Source organism: Acomys minous (genome assembly GCF_964271855.1).
Source record: "Acomys minous genome assembly, chromosome: 6".
NCBI lineage: Eukaryota > Metazoa > Chordata > Mammalia > Rodentia > Muridae > Acomys > Acomys minous.
In genome coordinates, this window is record NC_140487.1 from 86,814,102 (window position 1) to 86,839,464 (window position 25,363).

The window sequence follows — 25,363 nt, forward strand, 5'->3', positions numbered from 1 at the left end:
ATCATTTTTGAGATGAGGCTTCTCTTTGTAGTCCTGGCTGTCTTAGAATTCACTCTGTAGACCAGGGATCAGCCTGCCTCCTCCTCCCAAGTGACCTCACTAGTCACTTGGCTCGTCCTGTAGGACTAGGCCTTCTGTGTGTCCTGTGCGCCGTGCATGGAGTGCCCCCAGCTTGCTCCTGAGGATCTGTGAGGTGTGTTTGCCCCCAGGTGCACTGGGCAGGGATGAGGCAGTAAGGAGGTGTGCCTTTGGCCGAGCGCGGCAGCTCCCTGGAGGAGCTGGTGGCTGGACCAGACCTCAAAGGGAGGAGTTGTGTTAAGCACAAAGAGAAATTGTTTCCCAAAGAGAAGATGAAGCTTGAAAGGATGCTGAGTGATGTGCGGGGTTGGCCACATTAGGAAGTCAGTCACATAGTTGGCCCTGGGGCATTTCTGGTGGAGAGCAGGAGGTGATGGCAGTTTCTTTCCTAAAATGCCAAGTCTTAGAGCCTCTCCCTCCACACCACCATCTCTCCTTTCTCTCTCTCTCTCTCTCTCTCTCTCTCTCTCTTTCCTTTTTTTCTTTTCTTTTTTTTTTCTTTTTTTTTGGTTTGAGACAGGGTTTCTCTGTGCAACAGTCCTGGCTGTCCTGGACTCACTTTGTAGACTAGCCTGGCCTCGAACTCACAAACTCACAGGGATCTATCCACCTGCCTCTGCCTCCCAAGTGCTGGGATTAAAGGTGTGTGCCACCACACCCGACTCTCTCTTTCTTTCTCCATCATCATCATCATTTTCCCCCCGTCTCTTTTGTTTGGGTGTACTGAAAGATTATTCCGTGTCTATTGCAGGGAGCGTAGGCCTGTCTGTCCTCAGACGCAGATGTCCCTTTCCTCCCTTCCCACAGTTCTCCCCTGCTCATTTCCAGAGAACTGTTTGGATTGTTGGAGAGGTCCCGAAAATGCCTGCATAGGAGCTAGTGTGGAGGCTCAGTGGGCAAAGGAGAACTGACTCTAACCTTCATGCATACCTCCCTGCAAATAAATGATATAATGTAATGAAAATACCTATTCAGGCTGGGCGTGGGGGTGCACACCTTTAATCGCAGCACTCCTGAGGCAGAGGCAGGAGGATCTCTGTGAGTTCGAGGCCAGCCTGGTCTACAAAGTGAGTCCAGGACAGCCAAGGCTACACAGAGAAACCCTGTCTTGAAAAATATATTAAAAAAAAAAAAAGAAAGAAAGAAAGAAAAGAAAATACCCATTCAGAGTTGGGTGCAATGGCACACACTTTTGTAATAACTGAGACAAGCATTTATTTTAATATTCGTTATCGTGGCCATTGTCTTTGTAGCTTATTTTCATAGATGGACTCTAGAATGAGCTTCAAACTTTGGCTAAAGGCAATTTGGATCTATCTTCTAAACTAAACTATTTATTTCATGGCACTTAGGAAAATGTCAGAGTTGGCATTGTATTAACTGAAAGGTTAGTGTGTGGGTGCACAGCTGTAGTCAGGAGACAGGCGGGAGGACTGCAGTGGTTCAGATATATCCTCCACTGGATAATTTGTCTGAGGCCAGCCTGGGCAGCAGGAGACCATGTCTATAACAAACAAACAACCAAGAAAGATGACAGATGTCAATCATGTCTCTTCTAGGCTCCATCTTTAGAGTTCCTAGGTTTTCTTGTATGTATATCTCTTTTTATTTATATTTTCTCGAGAGTTTTCAAGTTAGAGTTGTTAGCTTAAGAGTTTCCTGTACTGATTTTACATTGACTGGGTGTTTGTGGATGAGGAACGCGCTGCTGTCAGGTGCCGCAGTTATGAAGCCATGGTGCTGTGCTCTCTCTGCAGTCGTGCCTTCCATCCCCGGCTCCCGACTGGCCCTCATAGGGAGGATCCTTCACCCTCAGCAGCTCATGCACTCGCTCATGCATGCTGCCATGGGGATGGCCGTGGCGTGGTGTGCGGCTGTCATCACCAAGGGCCAGTACAGCTTTCTCGTGGTTCCCTGTACTGCAACTGAGAGGTACAGTAAATATTTTCATTTTTAAAAAGATTATTATTATTTTTCTGTCTAGGAACCCTGTTTACTTACCAAGTCAAAGGAGATGAGTAGTATAGCACTCTGCCTTCCTGACTCTCAGAAGTTGCTGTTTCTGCGTATCTTGTGTTAGTGATATTTTATGTTTGGGGAAGTAAGCAAAAGTTTAAAGACATCTGTGTGTGGAAGGTGCTGTGTAGACACTGTGGGATTTCTGAGAGTAACTCAGGGGCGGTCTTGAGAATGAGAATGCTAGGGCGTGGATGCAGGTGAGGGCTGCCTGCTGTAGAGGCCAGTGCTCCTCAGATCTGGTCTCTTCCCGGGCATCCAGAGGCCCAGTTAGGAGGGACACGAGAAGCCGAGGCTCCTGCACCTGTGTTAGGTACACGCAGGTCGTTTTGTTCTGTGTTTAGATGAAGTCACCTTGCCTTGCAAGCAGCACCTCTGTGTACACATTCTTACCTCAGATTTCCAAGGAGACAGAGCAATAGTCAGAGTCCCGTGCATCAGGGGGAAATGCTTTGTTAAGCTTTTGCTCCTGTTTACCTAAAGTGAGTCATTTTGTTAGAGTTTTGGGCATTTCTTAAGTAATGAACTTGGAATTTTGCCTTCTGGCAAATAGCCTTAAAACACTGATAATGTGGGTTTGATTGTTGAGTTCATAGCTTAGCTTTTCTCCTCAGCTTCGCCAGCCCTGCTGCCCAGACCTGTATGAATGAGTATCATCTGTTTTTCCTGCTGGCGGGAGCGTTCATGGGCTATAGCTATAGTCTTCTGTACGTCATTAACAACATGAGTTACCTCCCGTTTCCCATTATACAGGTAAGATACAATTTGAGCATTTTCTTAGCTATAATTTGATAATATTAACATTGTCATGTCTGTCATATGGTCAACCTCATGATTACTTCAAGATTGATCAGTAAAACCAAAATGGCTCAGTGGGTAAAAATTGCCTGACAGCCAGGTTCAGGTCCTGTGAGCGTGCAGCAGCACAGCTGTCTGTGAGCTCGGAGGTCAGCCCCCCTGGGGGTAGCAGTGGGGAGACCCTATCTTAAACACACAAGTTTGCTTTAAACTTACGTAATACTGTTAAAATGCTCATGCCAGATTCTTTTTTATTTTATTAATTTTTATTGTTATTACTGTGGTCATTACTACTATTATTTTAGACATGGTTTCCCTGGATGGTCTACAACTCACAATGTAGACCAGGCTAGCCTCAAACACACTAGAAATATGTCTGTTTCTGCCTCCTGAGTGCTGGGATTAAAGGTATGCACCGCTGTGCTCTGCCTTGGTTCTTTTTTTTTTTTTTTTTTTTCTTTTAAAGTTGAGTTTTAATTATATGTGTGCTAGAGAAAAGATTCTTAATGCTGATGTTGACAAAGAAGTGAACATCTGTACCAGTGTACCTTTTGTGCAAGCATTAAGCAGGATGAAAGCAGTAGAGCATTAGTGTAGTGTCTGGTATATTGTATATATGAAGTAGCCAAGGCCTTCTTAAAAATTTTTTATTTTATTTTTTATTTTTTTATTTTTTTGGGTTTTTTGAGACAGGGTTTCTCTGTATAACACCTCTGGCTGTCCTGGAACTCCCTCTACAGTCCAGACTGGCCTCGAACTCATGGAGATCCACCTGCCTCTGGCCCTCTAAAATTTAACTGAAAAACTTCTAAACTTGAGACCAAGTAGAGATATGTTGGGTGCTCTGCACCTTGGTAGTAATGGCCAAGTAAGAGCTGCTGTGGAAACTGTATCCCTCCTGTTGTGAGGTGATGGGGCAGGTGCACCCAGTGGCTGCATGGAGCAGTACAGTTTCACGGCTGTCCTTTGAAATCCTTGACTGCACCAATGCAGTGGAAGCTGTAGTTTGTGACCATGTATTCATATGAGCTACTTTTTACAATTATGGTGTACAATTCGTTTCCATCTATGGCTGCAATTCTTTGCTTTTCTTTGGCTTCTAAAATGCCTTAAAGAAGGGTCAGTCCCAATGTAAATAATAGGAGAAAGCCAGAGTTTAGTAAGCTCATCTTTTGTTCCTTTGGCTTTTCGGGAGTGAGTGCTGGGAAGAAGAAGCAGCGCTTACTCAGTGTCTCTGCAGTGTGGCTTTGCTGTGCTTTTCTTGTTTAATAGGGTTTTGGTTTTTGTTTTTAGACTTTGCAAATATACAACAAGGCACTAACTTTTCTTTAGCAAGTTATTTTGCAGAGAGTGATGTGATGTGCCCAGGGTTACAGCACACACAGGCTGCACACCTGAGGTCTGGGCTGCGGCTGCCAGGTGTCTGTAGAGGCCGAGGACCGGCCTTTAAGGTTATGGTCCCTGGGGCTGGCCTGCCTGGTTCCATAGTCACGGTTTACGTCTGGCTAGCCACTTGAGTTGGGTGTGCACTCTCCATGCCGTAGTCTCGTCATCTGTAAGATGGAGCTGGTAGCCCATCTCTCTCCACGGGATTGTGAGGTGCAAACGACTTACACATGGTTAGGGCAACCTGTTCTAATCATAGTCCACAGTCAGTACCACAAAGACATCACCTGCTGTGTCCTCTTCCCTTTATTCATGGTTTTGAGTTCTCTAGTTTTACTCATCAGTAGTCAACCACAATCTGGCTATATTAAATGGAGAATTCCAGAAACAATAAATGTTAATCAAGTACTAGATAAATTTGTTTTTTTTATCATTGGATATTATTATCTTACTAATTTTTTTTTTAATCACAAGGATGTTTTATAAGAGCATGGTATATATAGGGTTTGGCACTGCCAGGCATCTTGGAATGCCTCCCCCATGGAAAAGGGGACTGTTGAGCTATTATGTTTTCTTGTACTTTCCCCATCAATAGTCCTTAATATCATATGGATTGATATTGTTAATTTTTAAATTTCTGATATTAGTTTTATAGGGTAAAAATTATTAGATATTTAAACATCAGAATATTTTGTCTTTATTTAATTGTTGTGAATCTTTTAAGTTCTACATTACATTCCTTCCCCCCACCCCGTGTGTGTGTGTGCACGTGTGTGTGTGTGTGTGTGTGTGTGTGTGTGTGTGTGTGCATGTGTTTATATGTATACAGCTTGTGGGAGTTGGTTCTCTTTCTTGTACCATGTGGTCATCAGGCTTGGCAACAGGCGCCTTTATCCACTGAGCCATCTCATAGGCTCCTGGCAATGGCTTGTTTTGTTGAGATTTAGGTTTTGGTGGTGGGGACTGACAGGGCCGCACACATGCTGGGAAGCTGCTGCCCCATCCCGCTGCCACTCAGCTCTGAACGACTGTCTCACCTTCTGCCCCTGCTGGTGTGTCGTCATTTGACTGTCTCACCTTCTGCCCCTGCTGGTGTGTCGTCATTTGACTGTCTCACCTTCTGCCCTGCTGGTGTGTCGTCATTTGACTTTTTTCCTTGTTGTTTTCCACAGCAGTACAAATTCTTGCGCTTCAGGAGATCTCTTCTCTTACTAGTTAAACATAGCTGTGTGGAATCCCTGTTCATGGTCAGAAATTTCTGCATTGTGTACTATTTTTTTGGTAAGAATTTCTACTTTCTAATATAGTTTATTATTGTAGAAAATGTCAGTTACAAAGGTAGTCTTTATTGAATTAGCTTTTTTTTTTAATAGTTGTGCTTGATCAGCTCAACTGATTTCATTGTCAGGATTTAGTTAAGGGAGTTTTTTATTAACGAAAATGTGATATATACATGTAAAATACTACTCTTTAAACAGAGAAATTTCTTGTTGCTACACAAGGCAAGTCATGAAGTTCTATTTACCTCAGCAAAACAGATGCTGCACGACTAAAACAGAGCAGTGAGTGGTTGTAAAGCTGAAAGCTGGTCGGGGCCTGGGTGTTTAGTCATGCATGGTGAGAAAGTTCTGGAGATGTGTTGCACAATAGAGCAGACAGCTCTTTACTGCACGATTAAAGATGGTAAACATGTCAGTCAGAGGACAGCTTGCAAGAGCTGGTTCTTGTCATGTGGGTTCTGAGAGTCAGACTTAGGTAATTAGACCTTCCTGCTGAGTCATCTCGCTGTCCCAGAAGCACCACAGCTGGAGTGAGAGGCAGGGGTGAGCGACTCCTCACCTGTAGACTCTGAAACAGGCTTGGGGGATCGGTCACTGCTCCTGGTGCGCATCTGTTAGCCACATGTATTGTGTATTGAAAAGTGCTGCCTACAAGCCGTCGGAGCTGTCTTGGTTTGCTTTGTTTGTGATAACCATGGTGGCTAAGTCATGTATGTCTCAGGGTCGCACAGAGGAAGGACTTACAGCATTTAGAAATTATCCCCTTTTCTTCTATTCCTAATCAGATAGCCTAGCGTTTAGCTGAGGCCCTGCTGTGCACTTGGGCCTCGTAGTCTAAAGCATGGTGTACTAACTCCTGTGTTCCTGTCTCGATATTGTTCTCCCAAGGCCATATCCCCAAAGCCTGGATTAGCACCGCTATGGACCTTCACATAGACGAGTAAGTCAAGTCTAATTTTACCCATTTCCTTCCTTTTAAATTTTGCTGTTTTCTTTTTCTTGTTGTTTTGAGACAGGGCTTCTCTGTGTAGCCTTGGCTGTCCTGGAACCTCTCTATAGACCAGGCTGGCCTCGAACTCACAGAGATCTGTCTGCCTCCGCCTCCCGATAGCTGGGATCACAGGTGTGCAGCACCACACCCGATTTTGCTGCTTTCTAGATGCTTTGTTTAGGTTTATCCTTTAATTTTCTTGATTGAAGTAAGAAACAGGAGAAGAGAGGGGATTACTTGGTCTGACAAGAAGGTGTTGGCTCATGTCCTTGCCATGTCTTGTTTACAGGCTGAAAACTTACAACTGCTCACACTCCTTAGCTGTAGGGATCAGGTGAAGGCCAAGCCTTGCTCGACAGCATCTCCTGTCTGGCTTCTTCAGCAGTCTGGCCTGGGATGGACTTATTAGCCTCTCACAATTAAGTTTGGCGTTGAATGCCATATGCTGGGCGCCATTGGGTTTGCCTGCTTCACTTTAACTCCCTAAAGATGCTAGGAGGTTGGTGATATTTTTAGTGTAGGTTTGAAAATTAATTCACTAGTAAATCACTAAGATTTCTGAGTCATGCACCCTGATGAACAAAGACATATATTTGCATCTGATACAATTCTTAGACGAAAAAAATTGCCTTTATTTTTGAATGCATTGCAGCTTCCATAGTTTAAAATCCAAAGACTTCTTCTAAAAGAGTATGGCCCACAGCTTTGAGAGCAGAAGCAGGAAGCCAACCTGGTCTACATAATAGTGAGTTTAGGCCAGCCAAGGCTACATAGTGAGACCTTGTCTCAAAAAAAACAAAACAAAACAAAAACAAAAACAAAAGGAGAGTACAGAGAGAAAGAGTCCTGTCTGTCTCCACACTCCCTCGGACCCTCTCCTAGCAGGAGAACTAGTAATCCAGTTAGCCGCCGCTGCTGCTGCTGCTGCTGCCACTGCCGCTGCCGCCGCCGCTGCCGCTGCTTACCTTTTATACTGAAGGAAACTGACTTCTGAGTTGCATGGCCCGTGTCTATCTTTGTCATTTATTATAAATAATGTAATTTATTCTGTTCATATCTATGATTTATTTATTTTTTTTAGAAAGAAGTGCTATTTTTTAAGTCAGGTGGTGGTAAGTGTGCACCTTAAATTTCAGCATGTGGAGAGGCAGGAGCACATGGATCTATGAGTTTGAGGCTAGCTTGGTCTACAGGGTCAGTTCCAGGACAGAGAAACCCTGTTTTGAAAAACTACAACTAACTAACTAACTAACTAACTAACTAACTGCCTTTTGTGTATGTGTGGAGTTCTCTCCTGGGGATTGAACTCAGATTGCCTTTACCCACTGAGCCCTATCACTGGCTCTCTTACAGAACTTTTAACGATGTAGTAGTGGTTTAACCATCAAATAAATATTGAAAACATTAGTACTCCAGTAATGTGTCGTTGCTTTCACTCTGCCTATAAGGCAGCCGTGATTGGTGGAAACGGCAGTGAGGTGGATGCATTGGAATCTTACCCACTCATGCTCTGCACACAGCCAAGGGCTCAGCTGAGCTGGGTGGAGTGCACTCCCTCAGTCCCAAGACTAGTGAGGCGGAGGTCGGAGGATTGTGAGTTCAAGGCCAGGCTGGGCTGTACAGAGAGATCCTGTTTCAAATAAACAGAGACCAAAATGGCTTTAATCTGTATTTGCTGGATAAAGTCAGTTTCCTTCAATGTGTGTCCTTTTAATCTTTGGTTACTTTACTGTGCGACTTGTATCATATGTGGAATCACTAGATTTACTTTAGAAAGTTGGGATTTTGACGTGTCTGGGAGTCTTAAGAGGTACTGTAGATTTAGGTTTTTTAAGATCCTAGTTAAGATGTAGTTTTATTCTCTGCCTAGTTATTAGATGAGAAATCAAATTCATGAGCCACTTACTCAGCCTACCTTGCAGACTTGGTCAACTGGAAAGAGGAAAACACTATTTGATAGAAATTTTAAGTTTCTGTTCTTTTTTTTTTTTTTTTTTTAAGATTTACTTATTTATTATGTCTACAGTGTTCTGCCTGCGTGTACACTTGCATGCCAGAGGAGGGCACCAGATCTCATTAGAGATGGTTGTGAGCTACCATGTGGTTGCTGGAAGAGCAGACAGTGTTCTTAACTCTGAGCCATCTCTCTAGCCCAAGTTTTTGTTCTTAAACAAAAAAGTCTTATTATAATATGGCCAAGTGCCTAATATTCTTCCTTCAGGCAAGTCAGGCTCCTTAGTCTGTATTACTTAGAAGCTGAACATCATTCTGTCATTTATTGGCCTTCCCCACGAATCCCATGCTGCGAACAATCCTGCTGTAAGCTGATTTCAATCTCCTGAGAGCCTGAGGAGTGGGAATGAAAAGCTTATGCTCTGTTCTGTGGCTAAAGACAATGAGGACGGACACAGGTGGTGATTTACCCAGTAGTGGCACCTAGGTGGCGGTCAAATTCAAGATTTATTTTGTATAATTACTAGTTTTGTGATTTTAGGATTTATAGCAGTACTAGCCTTTGTAGGCATTTGTAGGATGTGGGCTTCTAACTTCTTAGCATTAGTTTCTAAAATTATTTTAAAAACAGACACCATTGTTTTTGTAGTGTGCAATAATTCTGAAACTGTCTATATGGCACACACATAAATGGCTGTCTGAACCAGAAGTCCAGATCATGGTTTTAAGACTGGTGCCCCTTGGACTTCCGATCCTCTGGCCTCCTGCTTACCTTTCTTGTGTGCTGCTGGATGGCACCCACGAGCCACCGTACCCTGCTCCCTGTGTGCTTACTGGATTTAAAGAATTAAGCCATGAGTTAGCGGTAATAAACTCTCACCCGTGCTAAGAAGTGCACATGTGTCAGGGACTGCAGGACCAGTTCCTGCCTGCAGTTTCCCCTCAGCATCCCTGTGTGCCTCTGAGGGAATGTTGGGAAAAGAAGGTTCCAGCAGATGATGTCTGTTTCTCAGCACGGAATCCTTGTCTTCGCTGTGGAGTTAATGGCACTTGCTGCTTTCGTAGGCAGGCTCACAGGCCTCTTGACACACTGGGCGGCCTCCTGAACGTCTCCTTACTCTACCATGTCTGGCTGTGTGGTGTCTTCCTCTTGATGACTTGGTACATCTCATGGATGCTCTTCAAAATCTATGCCACAGAGGTCAGTATTTGGAGGTTTTGGTGATACCGTTGTGTTTCTGAGCCTAGAAGGTTGTGCTTTTAGCAGAACAGAACACTGCTCACAGCTACGTTACCTAGTTGGCTGTCAGTTTCTAAGGAACAGTTGGTGCTGATGGGAGATCTGGAAATTCAGCAGGACGGTGTTTACTATGCTTTACTTAGAGTCTGGCTTTCTTCCTGGGGTTTTGAGCATGAGGTTGGCCTAGATTTTAAGTTAGTTTTATGTGCTGTTAAAACAGATAAATATGTAGTTATACAATAGTTGCTTTTTAAGAACACCCTGAAATTTATGCTGAAGAAATGATTCTGAAAACTGAATTAATGTGGACAGTTTTATGGGTATTTTGCCTGCATGCATATATATATGTGTACCACATACATGGCTCTTGGTAGGTGTGGATACCCTGAAACTGGAGTTTTTTGCAACTGTGAGCTGCTAAGTGGGTGCCGGCCCTCTAGAGGAGCAACAAGTACTCCAGATCGCTGAGCCCGTGTGTGTGTGTGTGTGTGTGTGTGTGTGTGTGTGTGTGTGTGTGTGTGTGTGTGTATGTTTTTAAGACAGGGTTTCTCTGTGTAGCCTTGGCTGTCCTGGGCTTACTTTGTAGACCAGGCTGGCATTAAACTCACAGCAGTATGCCTGCCTCTGCCTCCTGTAGAGTGCTGGATGCTACCATGCCTGGCTTGCTTTTTTTTTTTTTTTTTTAAATTATCTGTGTGTTTTTGATAGAAATGATGTGTTCTGTTTGATTTTACTATCTCTGTGGTAATTTTTAGTGGTTTCATAGGATCTTTGTTTCTAGAGTTTTGTTTTATTAATAGATATTAGTTTGATAAAATTGGGACAGTAACACTTTAGAAAATATATTTATTTTTATATAAAACTTTATATGTATGAGTGTTTTGCCTACATGTATGTCTGTGTACCCTATTAACTGCCTGGTGTCTGGAGGCCACAAGAGTCCATAAGGTTTTCTGGGACTGGAGTTAAAGTCACTTACACCTGGCTATGTGTGTACTGAGAAGTACACCGAGGTCCTTTGGAAGATCAGTCAGTGCTTTTACCTGCTGAGCCATCTCAGCCCCCACACAGCGACACTTTTTAACAGTGGATCACCAAGACGCGGATTTGATTATATTTGTTTCTTTATAATCTCAGTCGGTGCTTACAGACTATAACAAGGTCATGGAAAGAATTCCTTTCACATTCTATGTATCTGATTGTATCCAACAGGCGTATGTGTTCCCTGTTCAGCCACCATTTGCGGAAGAATCCGATGAATGCCTCCCGAAAGTCTTAAATAGCAACCCTCCCCTCATCATAAAGGTACCAAAAGTGTGCAGCTCATAGCTTTACCGTTACCTCTGACTTACAGTACAGAATTAGAGTAATATTTAACAGAGCTAGGCATTTAGATTATATTTTCTGAGGGTCTAGAGGGCCTTTTGGGAGTCAAATGACCCTTTCACAAGTGAAAACACAGATATTTATATTGAGATTCATAACAGTAGCAAAATTACAATTATGAAGTAGCAATGAAAATAACTTTGTGGTTGGAGTTCACCACAGCATGAGGAACTGTATTAAAGAGCTGCAGCATCAGGAGGGTGGAGAACCACTGGCCTGTTGTTATTGTAAAAATTACCTACTTTCTAATGCTTTTAAAAAATAATTTCATGTGACTAAAGATGAAAATAAAGTACCCTGAGCATGTAGCAGCTATGGACATATGTTTCCCGGGATGGCTTTGGGCTCTTGGATTCATCCTGTACTCCTGCCTCAGCTTCCTGAGTTGCAGAGACCACTGGAATGTGTCACCACACCCAGCTAAGCCAGCTGCTTATTCATAAAAGAAATATAGTTCTCTCAAACATAAGATGCAGTGGTAGCCAACTAAATGCATAACTTCCACAAACCATTCCCAGTAACACAGCAGAAACATTGATGCATTTTTAAATTGCTGGATCAGTGTACTTTTTTATTCATTTAGTGTTTGTGGTCTCAAAGGAAATGTGCTTGCTTTTGTGTGGACATATAAATTACTGATAATTTAAAAACAAATCATAATCATAAAAATTAAAGAGGTTTACAAATCAAACTAAAAGAGGAGAACCATTGTGATTGAAATTACAATTTGAAATTGTAAAGGGAATCTAAATATAACAGGATATGTCTTACCCTGTTCAAAGATCATAGTGCATTATTTAATTAATTAATTAATTAATTAATTTTTTATGTATGAGTGTTCTGTCTGCATGTACACCTGCCTGCCAGAAGAAGAATCAGATTCCAGTATAGATGGTTGTGAGCCACCATGTGGGTGCTGGGAATTGAACTCAGGACCTCTGGAAGAGCAGACAGTGCTCTTATGCACTGAGCCATCTCTCCAGCCTGCAATATTTATTTTATATTTTTATGGTTTTGAGACAGGATCCTGCTATGTAGACCAGGTTGGACTTGATTTTGCAGTTCTCCTGCCTAAACCGCTTTCTAAGCTAAGGCACAGGCATAAACCAACGTACCCAGCTAGCTTAGTACTTTAAAACTAGTTAAAAGAAATGGTTGGAACCCAGTGTTTATGACACAGTCTAGAGAAGCTGTAGATTAGGAAAATGAACCATCGAGGCATTGATTGCTAGTGTCAGCTACTCATTTGACTTCTTAGCAAATCTTTATTGGCAGGCTGGTGTCAGGCGCTGCTGGTTGTGTTGTGTGGGAAGATGACTGACACATAGCATAGCCTAGTGGGAAGGGTGACACAAGCATTAAGTTCATACTGATGAGGGCAGTGGCGCCACCTACTCCCCTTGGCTCCAATGACTGCTGCTCAGAAGGACTGATGTTTGGAAGGAGTAAAGAGGCTTGCCAGGGAGAAGGTAGATTTTCAGTAGAAAGCAATGGTGGTGTTTTATGTGTTAGGCTCTGACTTGGGTGGAGGGGTAAGATTGTGTCCCTGTTCTTGTGGGCCTCCTAGTAGCAAGTGGCAGGATGACGCAACAGACACAAGTGCCACAGCTGAGAGCTGTGAGTGTGTGTGTGAAGGTAGGGCAGGCCCCAGGAGGCCGTGATGCTGGAGTTTCCCACTACAGAGCTATACAAATACAGAGCTCTGTAGTTCTTGTATGTACCCAGAGTCTACTGTGCGTAGGGAGGTGGAGGCAGGGGAGTTCCAGAGATCCAGAAGGGAAAGTTGTGGCTCTGAAATATTCCTTTTTTTAAAAGTCCACCTGACTTTTCCTCTGATATTTAATGAGTCTTGTTCTTAGATATGATTTTGCTAAAGCTTTGTTTGTTTGTTTCAAGACAGAGTTTCTCTATGTAGCCTTGGTTGTCCTGGATTCACTGTAGACCAGGCTGGCCTCAAACTCACAGAGATCCGCCTGCCTCTGCCTCCTGAGTGCTGAGATTAAAGGCGTGCGCTGCTGCGCCCGGCTATGATTTTGTTGAAGCTTTGACAGTCGGGGCTGGAGAGATGGCTCAGCGGTTAAGAGCACTGGCTGCTCTTCCAAAGGACCTGGGTTCAATTCCCAGCACCCACATGGCAGCTCACAACTGTCTGTAATTCCAGTTCCAAGGGATCTGACACCCTTGTCTCCATACCAATGCACATAAAATAAAATTAAATTATTAAAATTAAAAAAAAAAGCTTTGACAGTCTTTCTTTTTTCCTTTTAGTATTTGGCCTTACAGGACCTGATGCTGCTTTCTCAATATTCTCCTTCTCGAAGGCAAGAAGTTTTTAACCTCAGCCAACCAGGTACTGCTGGGCTTGTGTGTGTGTGTGTGTGTGTGTGTGTGTGTGCGCGCGCGCGCGCTCAGGGTGCTCCAGAGCTTTTGGAGAAGTGTAGTTTGTTCATACCACACATCCTGAGTCCTTTAATGATGACTAGACCAAGTCTTACATGACTTAAGTGGTAACATTGCTGTGAGTATAATTTATGTCACCAGGAAAAGCATTTATTTGTGGGTAGTCATGATTTTTCAGCTCCTTAAATACCTGAACCTGAGGAAATTGTGTAGTAAATGTCTCAGCAGAAAAGTTCAGCATAAGAATATACGCTCTTAGCCGGGTGTGGTGGCGCACGCCTTTAATCCCAGCACTCGGGAGGCAGAGGCGGGCGGATCGCTGTGAGGCCAGCCTGGTCTACAAAGCGAGTCCAGGACGGCCAAGGCTACACAGAGAAACCCTGTCTCGAAAAAAAAGAAAAAAAAAAAAAGAATATTCGCTCTTTTAATGCTGTTGAGGACCTTAAAAACTAGATGGCTTCATTCCTAGGTGGGATAAGGAGTAAGGTGCTTCTTATTGACTCCATGATGTAGCTCTCTGCTCCTCTGGGCTACTCTGCCTCCCTTAGAAGAAAGACAGGGTAGGCAGACAGTGGCTGAGGTGCCCTTGGCAAGCCTGATGCTCTCTGCCGTACTTGCCTGCCAAGACTGTACAGGCTCACAGTGACTTTGCCAGAGCTCTCACTATGTTCCTGGCATTGAAGTAGTCCAGGCCCAGTGGAAAGAGCCTGGGTAACCTTTCATCTGCTTTCTAATTAGCTCTCCATCATTTTGCCAAGCTCACCAATTCCCAGATTGTAAAAAGATAGTCTGTAGTTAAATGTGATGTGGAAATGAAACAGTTATATAAAAGTATAATTGATCAGCACTGCTTTCCTGTTAGTGGTGAGACCCAGTGCTAGCAGTGAGGGGGAAGCAGCAGCAGTGCTTTTCTGTCACACTTGGGCCCATCTTCTACACTTCATTTCTCCAGAGAGTCAAGCGACTGACAAAATAACATGTGCTTTGCCAGAGAACTTCTGTTCTGGGGCTTGTGATTAAAGCTTCATTAGAGTGTTATCCAGCTCTTCGTTGTGCTGAGTTACCAATACAGAAGGTCTAGTCTGATGAGGATCTTGCATGTGCTTGCTGGTCAGGTGATGGTCCATGGTACAAAAGGAGTATGCTTAAGAGTCATCTGCGTGACAAGGGCATGAACCACACGAGATGGGAAAAGCTCACAGTGGCTTCGGCTCACGCAATGGAGCGTCCTTGATCTTTGTGTCGTTGATAATTCTAGTAGAAGGTCTTAGAAAGTCAAAGACAGATGAGATTTTCTTTTTTTAAATGATTTACTTATTTTTAATTTATATAAATTTGGTGAGTGGGTGTGAGGGTGTTGGATCCCCTGGAACTGGAACTACAGACAGCTGTGAGCTGCCTTGTGGGTGCTGGGAACTGAACCCCAGTCCTCTGGAAGAGCAATCAGTGCTCTTAATCACTGAGCCATCTCTCCAGCCCTGAGATTTTTGGTTTTTCAGGCAGGATTTCTCTGTGTAGCCTTGGCTGTCCTGGACTTGCTTTGTAGAACAAGGTAACCTTGAACTCAGATCATAGGTCTGCCTGCCTCTGGTTCCCTGAGTGCTGGGATTACAGGTGTGCACCACTGCATCTGGCTGAGATTTTTTTAAAGAATGAGAATTACTACTTCATGTTAAATAATACAGTAGCTCATATGTAAACTCTCAAGTATGAAGAATTGAGTTGTATAAGCTGAGTCTGCTTAATTTCATGTTTGGGTGGGGTGTGTGTGTGTGTGTGTGTGTGTGTGTGTGTGTGTGTGTACACATGCTTCTTTTAATAAAATAAAAATTTAAATAGATTAAAAAATCATTATCAAACAGCCAAGACACTCCTAGACTTCTAGAGATACAATAGCAGATACTATTTTTTTTTTTAAAGATTTATTATTTAAACATCATTCTGCCTTCATGTGTGCCTGCAGGCCAGAAGAGGGCACTAGATCACATTATAGATGGTTGTGAGCCACCATGTGGTTGCTGGGAATTGAACTTGGAACCTTTGGAAGAGCAGCCAGTGCTCTTAACTTCTAAGCCACCTCTCCAGCCCTATTTTTTTTTTTTTTAAAGACAGGGTTCCTCTGTGTAGTCCTGGCTGTTCTGGAACTAGCTCTGTAGGCCAGACTGACTTTGAACTCTGATCCACCTGTTGCACCACCACACCTGGCACAAATACTGGCTCTTATACACTGTCTTTTCCTTACTTACGAGACATGTTCCAAGGTTCCCAGTGGTATCTGAAACTGGGTGGTGCTGAGCCCTCTGTGTCCTGTACTTTGCAATGCATACATACCTTTATATCTATGATAAAATGTATAAATTGAACACCCTAAGTGATGAGCAACAGGAGGAGGAAAGTAGAATAATTATAATAACATACTGTGATGAAATTGCTGCCATCTCTATGCTTCTGCCATGGGGCCACTATTAACTGAGGTAGGGTGTTTGACACAAGCCTCTTGGTACTGTGACGGTCAGTCTGCTAACCTACATGGCTGTGTAGTGACTACCTAGGAGGTAGTACATACAGCATGAATGTGCTGGGCGTGAGGGTGGCTGATGTCCCGGGCAGTCGGTTGTCACGGAATAGCGCTAGGTTCAATAACACTATTCAGAATAGCCTATTTAAAACGTAAGAATTGTTTATTTCTGAACTTTCCCACTGGGATCGTGGGTGACTGGGGAAGTGTGGATGAGGAGGAGCTCCTGTAAATGAAAATGTAAGGAAGCACTGACTGGACAGCCCGTGTGGCCGCACCAGAAGTGTCGTACGACGTCCCAGCTGTCACTGCCTTAATTCATTTCTCACAGACTAAGCAGTCTTCAGCTTTGCTAGTGAATAACTTTGCTCTTTTTAAAAAAATCATGGCTTAATTTTGGCAAGTAAGTTTTTAAGGGTGAAATCCAAATTTTTAGTTCAGGCTTTTGACAAATTGTCTCAGCCCAGTAGTTCTCACATTGCTGTGTGTTAGACGGCATGAGTGAGAAAACCGCCCTCTTTATTGACTGTCCCCCTCCCCAAGCTCACGGAGACGATACAGGATTTACTACATTTTAAAGGTGTTGTTTGGCTGCCCTAGGTGGACATCCCCACAACTGGACTGCCATTTTGAGGGAGTGTTTGAGTCTTTTAAATGATATGACTCAGAAGCTGGTTCTCTACCAAGAAGCTGCTGCTACAAACGGGAGGATGTCTTCATCATACTTGGTGGAACCCAGGAAAGTGCATTCTCCAGGTGACTCCTAGTCCTAAGAGGAGGGAAATGCATCTATTGCCTAGGAAAGTGACAGTGGTTAATTTCTGGCTATTTGCATGTGTGAAGTATATATATATATATATATATATATATATATATATATATATATATATATATATATATATATATATATATATTTATTTAATGTTTAGGTGAGATTGATCTAACATATTGATACTGTATTGATAAAAAAAGATAGACCTTTGTTACCATTGTAGATTGAAAACTTTAGTTCAAAGAGCAAGTCATTGGACATTAAAAAATACAGGTTTTGTTTTTCATTTGCCAATTCTTTAAATAATAACAGTATAACAACAGTGTTTTTAAAACTGACACAGTGAGAGTTTCCAAATAAATGTACAAAGCCAGGTGGGTCTCATAGTTAAGAGTGGATGATGTCTGGTGCACTGTCACAAAGAAGAGCAGCTGAAGTGACTGGGTGATTTTAGATTGTTTCAAAAGAGACTAATAGAGTGTTAGTGCCCCTTTCAGTTGAGGGACAGAAGCTAAGGCTAAAGCCCACTTAGAGGAACCTGTGCTAGTCACTGTATCCTTCACGTGGACGATGACCATGGATGCGAAGACTGGCAAGGGATTTTTTTTTAAGGGTTTATTTATTTATTTATTTATTTATTTATTATGTATACAATGCTCTGCCTGCATGTACACTTGCAGGCCAGAAGTGGGCATCAGATCCCATTATAGATGGTTGTGAACCACCACATGGTTGCTGGGAATTGAACTCAGGACCTCTGGAAGAGCAGATGGTGCTCTTAACCACTGAGCCATCTCTCCAACCCAACAAGGGCTCTTTGTTGAGAACTAGGCATTTAAGAGAGGTGGGTTGACTGTCTGCTAGGATGTAATAAATTTGCTTCATCTTTCTCTGTTCGTTAATGGGAGCTGAACTTTAGCCTCTTCCTTCTTTTTAAGAACTACCTGAAATCTGAAAAAAAAATTTTGTTTTCCCATTTTTAACATGTTGGTCTCTAGGCTTGATGTTCAGGGCTGGAGATGGAGGTTAGCAATAGCTTCACCACTAGTGCCTCAGTCTGGCATTGTACACGACTAACGGCAGCTCGTGTGTGTTTCAAGCCCTTACCCTGGAGCAGCACTGGCCGCCAAGCACCTGTGAGCAGCGTGGTTTAAATAGGTTCATAGGCATCGGAGTTAAGCGAGTCCAGCTGGAGTGGTTCAGGCGTCACTGCGTTCCAGGTAGCCCGTGCCTGCCTCACTTACTCAGCAAATGTTTAACCAAATGCTTTCTGCACACCAAGAAGGCGCCTGAGTAATGACGAGACAGTGTAAGCAGCTGAAAGGGATCTGTTAGAAAGGGGCATAAGTGAGGAAGGTGGTGTCTGTGGATGAAAGACTGGCTGCTACAAAAAGAATTTAGATGTTTAGGAGAGAAAGTTTGAGAGCCCAGCTATAGCACATGAGCACATGAGGAAGATCATGGTGGCCCTGCTCGGGTCTAACCGCGAGCAAGGTATTCACTGGTTTGTGTTGTCATTTCCATTTCAGCCAGAGTAGTCTCTAATGTTGAGGACCAATTGAAAAACCCTTACATACAACTTTATTACAGACTTCTAGTTTAGATTAATGTTTTAAAAGTCATGTGATAAAAGTTTAATTTTTCTTTCTCTTTTGCTTTTTCTCTTTTGAGACAGGGTCTCTGTATGTAGCCCAGGTGGTCTAGAACTCACCCTATAGACCAGGCCATCCTGGTCCTGCTTTTGCCTCGAGAGTGTTGGGATCAATACTTAATTTTTTTTATTACAGTTTTACTTAAAAAAGCAAAATGCTAGTGCATTGTATTTGTCTTCAGGCTTTGTGCCAGAGTGGTAGGGAAAGTTCCTCTGGTTCATGTAACAAACTAGGACTTTATTGACTGTTCGTTACAAGCTGACTTTTTGTTTTTTTTTTTCTGTTGATAAGGGGGTGAATCCAGATCCTCACACAGGCTAAGAATATGCTCTACTTCTTAGGTACTTTAGCCCAATATAAGGTGGTGTTTAATGAAGCTGTTTATTGGTCAGATTAATACATATCCTGGGATAATTAGTCTGTTTTCATAGCCTGGGTTGTGCGTGCTAGACAAGCGTTTAACACTGAGCTACGACCTTAAACACCACCTCGCCTTCCCCCTTTTCCTGTTCCTTTTGATACAGTCTTAGCAGTGTCCCAGGCTAGCCTTGACACACTTTAGCCCAGGCAGGCCTTAAACAACAATTCTCTTGTCTCAGCCTCCTAAATACTGGGATTACAAATCTGTCCTACCAGGCCCAGCAACAAATTAGTCTTTGTTGGGACTTTTTAAGGAAACACTAGCATTTCCCCCTGCCTATCTTCCCCATAAGTTAATTAGGGACATACCGTGAAACCAGATAGATCCTGATCCAGAAAAGTGTGCTGTTTAAAGGTGAAATGCAAATGGTGAGTCCATGTGAAAGTGCTTAGAGAAAGGAGCCTTAAATTAAGATGCTTGTGGAGGAGAAGGCAGCCACACTGACCTGACAAGTGACTGCAGGTAAAGGTGTTTGCTCTGCAAGCCTGACACTGGCCTTTGACCCTGGAGCCCACGGTGAAAGGAGAGAACCAGCTCTCAAAAGTTGTCCCATGACTTCTCCACACATGCCTGTTCTTACACACACACACACACACACACACACACACACACACACTCTCTCTCTCTCTCTCTCTCTCTCTCTCTCGCTCATAGTGCATAAAACAAATAAATTTAAAATACTTGAGTTGTTCCTGGATTATAAAAATAAACTCTGGACATTGTTGCTTAAATCTAAATGGAAGCCACCTACTGTGCTTTGGTTTAATGCCTTCAAGGGGGCGGGGTGTAGAGCTTGAGACCCTCTGTGCTGGCCTGCCTGGGCCACGTGGTCTCATCAGCACCACATCTGCTTTTTTACAGAAGAAACTACTTTTCAGACTCCAAAACCTAGCCAGATGCCGTCAGTGCCACCGTCAGTTAAAACATCACTGTTTTCTCCCAAATTACCCACACCCTGTGCTTCAAGTCCTCTTGGGACCCCATTTGGCTCCAGTGTAGTGAACCGAATGGCTGGAATTTTTGATGTAAAAACCTGCTATGGGTCTACCCAAAGTCCTCAGCTGCTGAGAAGAGGGCCGCGACTGTGGACTCATGCTTCTGGTGAGGGCTGTTGACTTTCTGACATTTGAGGTCTCATAGGTGCAGATTAGACAGCCTGAGTTCTCACCTTGACATTTCTTTCTAATAGATCAGCAAATATCTGAAATTTCTAATCCGTCTCCTTGTACCCCTGTTACTGCTGAGGGTGAGACAGTGAGACAGCCCAGTGTGATTTACTCATGGATTCAGAGTAAACTTGAACAGGTATGATGACTCATCTGGAGGTTTTATATTTACATGTAACATTGGAAGATTAAGGATCTCACAGCAGTAATAGCTTTTTATTTGTTTTATGTTTCAAGTGTCAGATTGACTCATGAAATCACCAACACTTGAGTGTTTTGAAGTCTATTACATTTTATAGGATGTAACTCTTTAATAGTTGCGTTTTAGACTCTGGGTTAAACAGCAAGTAAAGCCCTTTCCCATGTTTATATCTTAGTAAGGGAAGTAGACAAGTCAGCATGTATATTACTCTATATTTCTTTAAATGTAGATGGTCATTAATTAAATCATGTAAGGGCTGTTCTGGAAACCAGTAAGAGCAAAAGTTGCTTCATATGGTGACACGCTATTTACTCTTAGCTGATAGATCATGTTCAAGATGGGAAAAATACTCAGAAAAAGAGAATTTCAGTGTCTTAAGTATTACAAGAAAAAGCAGACCCAGCAGGAAAGACAGCACTTAAAGGCAGAGGTACTGCTTTACATGGTCTGGTCAGAGGCCTCACTGAAAAGGTGACACTGCATGAGAACAGGAGGGAGGGTGGGAAGATGTACAGATCCAAGGGAGAGAGCCTGCTTGGCTTGTGCTAGGAGAGTGGAAACTCGTGTGCCTAGAGCACAGTGGGGGACTGTGGTTGGTAGGTGGGCGAGCTTAGAGAAGTGTCAGGAACCAGAGTTTAGGCAGCACTTGATGGTGCCAAAAATGGCCTTTTGCCTCAGTGAGATGGAAAGCTGCCATATTGTTTTGTCCATAGGATGTTATAATGCTACGTACATTGTGAAGTTGCTTTCCTAATAGTGGGGTTGAGGTGAGGTTCTTCTGTATCTGGAGTTTGAATCCTAAGCAGGCATGGAAGCTGAGGGCCGCTGCTAAAGCTGCTGCAGTGTTCTAGTGGCAATGGTGGTGTGTGGTCATGGGGATTGTGATGGCGGCTGTGAGGAGTGATCAAGGCTTGGATACATAGTTTCACACACATGTAATAGGCTTTGCTTACAGTTTGCTTTTGGTATGCTGGAGGAAGTTTCAGTGTTTCCTTTTATGCTTTTGGCTTGAGGCACTGCACTAATATAGCTGCAGTTGCTTTACCACTGATTCTGAAGAGATTGACAGTGGTGAAGTTTTATCTTGGTTATGGCATCTCTGAGCTACCTATGTAGAAAGCAGGTAACGGTTAGGTGTATACATCATAGGTGGGAGTGACATATTAACATGAGAGCTAGGAAGGTGGGGTCACCAGGTCCACTATTGGAAATGGAACCCAGAGTCTGGCATACACAGGCAAGCATTCTACCACTGAGCTACTTCCCAGCCATTTTTATTTTATTTGGAGACAAGATCTAAGTTACCCAAGTTGGTCTCAGATTTTCTGGCCCAACCAGGCAGTCTTTGAACCCCAATTTCTGAGGTTGTAGGCCTGAGCCATCTTGCCTGTGTTTTGCTAAGTCCTTGACAAGTGCTCTTTGGTAGAGAAATCTGGGTCAGGAAGGCTTAGGCCAGGAAATGTGACCTCCCAGTCTTTCATGGGCTTTTCCTTTCAACAGAGAAATTGAGCTGTAGCTGTAAGGACTTGAAAGTGGGAGAAATAGAAACATGTTTGTAATGAGAAGATGAGGTTAGGTGTAGAATAAAGAAGTGATGTGACTCACGTGTGGGCCCGCTAGTTGTGTAGTCACTAGGTAGCTTCAGTCCCTGTGGATTAGTGTGGCCTTGGACAAGAGTATAGCAAGACACAAATTTGCTCTTAAGGTAGTGAGTTTAGAGTCTGATACAGAAAACTTATTCTCTGTAAATGTCATCTTGTAAAAAAAAAAAAGCATTTATTTGTTTTATAAAACTATACAGCTTAGTTTTGTTTTTTGTCTCGGCAAGACGCTAGTTGGGTGTCCAGTGTATACACGTGGGAAGACAGATAAGGTTAGAGGGCTCATCATGGTTATCTAACCCATAGCACAGAGGCATTTACTCACATAGTTTGTTGTAAATATTGTTCATTGCTACATTTTCATGTCAAAAACCTCTTCAGGAAGAACTTAGAAATGTGTACTGTATTTGAGTAGACTTAAAAGTATAACCATGTTAATTCTTTTTTCCAACTCAGATAAAGAATTTCTTGTCAAAACGGGTGCTGATAATGTACTTTTTCAGTAAGGTAAGAATATAAAATTACAGCATTGAGAATGGGAGGAGAGGAAAGGAAGTAGGGGTAGCACCTAAGATCTGCATTGTAATATTTTATAGATACAATCTCAGCAAGCCATGCTGAGCTCACTGCTGTTACATTTGGACAGTCTCTCCCTAGACGCACACACCACCCCATGGTCCCTGGGGCCTGTCTTGGCAGTGGATGCCGAGACCGCCTGGTGATCTTCATCACTGACCCTCCATGCTGGTTGGTGAGCTGGCCAGCTGCTGGGTGCTGCATGACTCACTTTCCTGCTCACATTGTTATGGCCTGTTTTGTATTCAAAAGGCAGGAGACTGGATTAAATGGCAGATGTTGAAGTTTTGATGGACTAAAAAGTTGCAATTCAGGTCACAAAGTTACATTCTGCGCCAGCATGATGGTTTACATTTGTAATTCCAGCACTCCAGATCTAGGGCAGAAGATTGAGAGTCTGAACTGAGACCTGACAACTTGAGAAATCCTTTCCACACAAACCTAAACACCCCACCTCCCTAGCCCCCAAACAAATAACCCTTTCAGCTGGCCTACCACCTGCTTCCGCTGTCCCTGGGCAGTAATTCTCAGTTGCCAAAACTAAAAATGTATTTGCATTTTCGGTTAGATGTAGCTGTTTTCTGTCAATCCTTTCTCAAGCAAAACCTTTGTCCACATACAGGGCAAAGTACTTTGGCCTTATAGTGTTCAGTCTGACCTCTTTGTGCACATACTGCAGTATTAGTGAACGGGCTAATGGAGCCTTTGGCACACAAGCAAATATTTTCATTATTCATCTGTGCTCTCTCTGAGGCCAAACAATGATGGGGAAAGAATTGAGCAACCCTGATATGAATATGTGAATAAGAAGAGCCATTTCAACTTCTTCACGGTGCCTTTTCACTCCAGGGGAAGGGAAGAGCTACCTAACGGTCAATTGCTTTCCTCCAAAACAGTGTATCTAGGACCATCCTTTATCAATAAGGGTCTTGTCCCTCACCAAGAAGATGAGAGTTCCTAACAAACTTCCTCTGAGTGTCTTATGTGTGCCATGCATGTTCCCTTAAATTCCCTCCTATAATTCCAACAGTGGTTCTTGCACAAATATCTCTTGGTCTTCACTTTATGGAGAAGACCATTTGTGCTCTGAGCAGAAAATCGTTTTTTTTTCGTAGGCAAGTATCTACTTTGATTCTAATTCTGCAAGAGCTGTTGTGTGGTGCAGACGTAGATGATGCGAGAAGCATTGTAGTAATGCGCCCACTCTCCACTAGGGGCTTACACAAAGCGAGCGTTCTTAGTTGTTTGTTTGTTTGGCTTTGGCTTTGGCTCTTTTGTTTTTTAGAGACAGGATTTGTCCTTGTATCCCTGGCTGGCCTAGACTCACTTTGAAGACCAGGCTGGCCTCTAACTCACAGAGATGTGCCTCCCAAGTGCTGGGATTAAAGGTGTGCGCCACCACGCCTAGTGTTCTCGTTTTTAGCTTGGGTTTTGACATGGTCTCAATAAGTTGTGGTTGGTCTTGAACTCATTCTGTATCCTGTGTAGGCCTTGAACTCCAGACCTTCCTGCCTTAGCCTCCTAAGTAACTGGGATTACAGGCCTGTGCAGCCCAGTCCTGATAGCATTTATTTAGATGGGCCAGTTGTTGCTCCATACTGTCTAGCCCAAGGCAAATTAAAGAAAGTCACATGGGATTTCTTTTTATTGGGTTGAGAGTAGTAGGCAGTTTATAAGCCATGCTCCTGGTCAGGTGGCTCTTCTGTTTTAAAGAGCTTCAGTAACTCTCCTTGAGTGATCACTGCTGATTGTCTGAGGTGGCTGATGACAGGTAATCTAACTTTAAATGAGAAACTGAGGCACTGTGGACTTGACTGGATTTTCTGATATACTCTATGTAATTTATTTCAGTTCTTAAATTTTGGGAGGCAGCTGTTAGTCTTTTATTTTTACAGACCACACAACAGATAAAATGGCATTTTTTTGCACAGTGGACATTACTTAAATATTTTTGCTTTATTTGTAGCACCCAGAGGCCTCTATTCAGGCTGTTTTTTCAGATGCCCAAATGCATATTTGGGCTTTAGAAGGTAAGTAGTATCTTTGAACTGTAATCTGTAACTGTGATTTTAATCAGTTATTTTTGAAGTCTGTTCACAAAAGGTCATTACTTGGATGTGGCTTTCACCCCCTTGACGTTTCAGATACATTTTAATCTTTGTTTTATATGGATAGTTTCTTATCTTCTCTCTGGCCTGTCAGCCCTGGGGACAGAACCCAGGGACTCATATCTGCTAAGGAAGCACTCCTGCTGAATCGCGGCTACAAGCCTTGGCGGGCTTTGATTTGAGTAGAATTATTTTTGCACATAAATAAAGAAGTTGAGGCTGAGAGTCTTCTATATCTTTTCATATAATTAAAGTGCAACCAGTGCATAGTCCCTTACATTGAAATATGAAAGCTTCATTCTTAAAGAGCTGTTTCACTTTATAAATAGTGCCTTGATGCTGCAGAGACCCAGGGTGGCCTTTCTTGACCACACCATGGCAAGTGTCCTCACAGTGGTCAGGCCTTGTTTCTTTGTGTGTTTTGTTTTGTGGTGCTAAGACATTTGAATACTTCTTCAGGGTTTGTTCCACCAACTGTCCAGCTTTGTAGTACAGCTCTACTTTATGGTTATATCCAGATTTATGTGTTTTAAAAGCTTATGTATTACAGTCCTTTATCCAGAGTATCAGCGTCTTCTCAGATAGATGTATTCCAGATGGGTTTGTCTGATTTTAATTTTGCTTCCCTGTTTTCTCCCACCTCGAGGTCTGTCTCACTTAGTAGCGGCATCATTTACAGAAGATAGATTTGGAGTTGTTCAGACCACACTCCCAGCTATCCTTAGTACTTTGTTGACCCTGCAGGAGGTAAGTGACCTGTCACAGTGTTGGGCGTGAATGCAGGCTACCCTTCATTGCCCAGTGTTTCTGCTTATTTCT

The 25,363-nt window shown here is 43.0% G+C and overlaps 1 protein-coding gene across 4 annotated transcripts in view; it reads left to right on the top strand.

Moving 5' to 3' along the window:
* Positions 1–25,363, top strand: part of NDC1 (NDC1 transmembrane nucleoporin) — a 48,379-nt gene that overhangs the window by 6,281 nt on the left and 16,735 nt on the right. For 2 of the 4 annotated variants that reach the window (XM_084787635.1, XM_084787637.1), the window contains 13 exons: positions 1,836–2,010; positions 2,709–2,847; positions 5,451–5,559; positions 6,447–6,498; positions 9,568–9,703; positions 10,955–11,047; positions 13,397–13,478; positions 16,647–16,802; positions 19,753–19,992; positions 20,081–20,196; positions 22,317–22,367; positions 24,403–24,466; positions 25,191–25,291. In XM_084787635.1, coding sequence (XP_084643761.1) covers positions 1,836–2,010; positions 2,709–2,847; positions 5,451–5,559; positions 6,447–6,498; positions 9,568–9,703; positions 10,955–11,047; positions 13,397–13,478; positions 16,647–16,802; positions 19,753–19,992; positions 20,081–20,196; positions 22,317–22,367; positions 24,403–24,466; positions 25,191–25,291 — 1,514 coding nt within the window. The remainder of the gene's footprint in view (positions 1–1,835; positions 2,011–2,708; positions 2,848–5,450; positions 5,560–6,446; positions 6,499–9,567; positions 9,704–10,954; positions 11,048–13,396; positions 13,479–16,646; positions 16,803–19,752; positions 19,993–20,080; positions 20,197–22,316; positions 22,368–24,402; positions 24,467–25,190; positions 25,292–25,363) is intronic. The other 2 variants (XM_084787636.1, XM_084787638.1) reach the window with 2 other exon arrangements.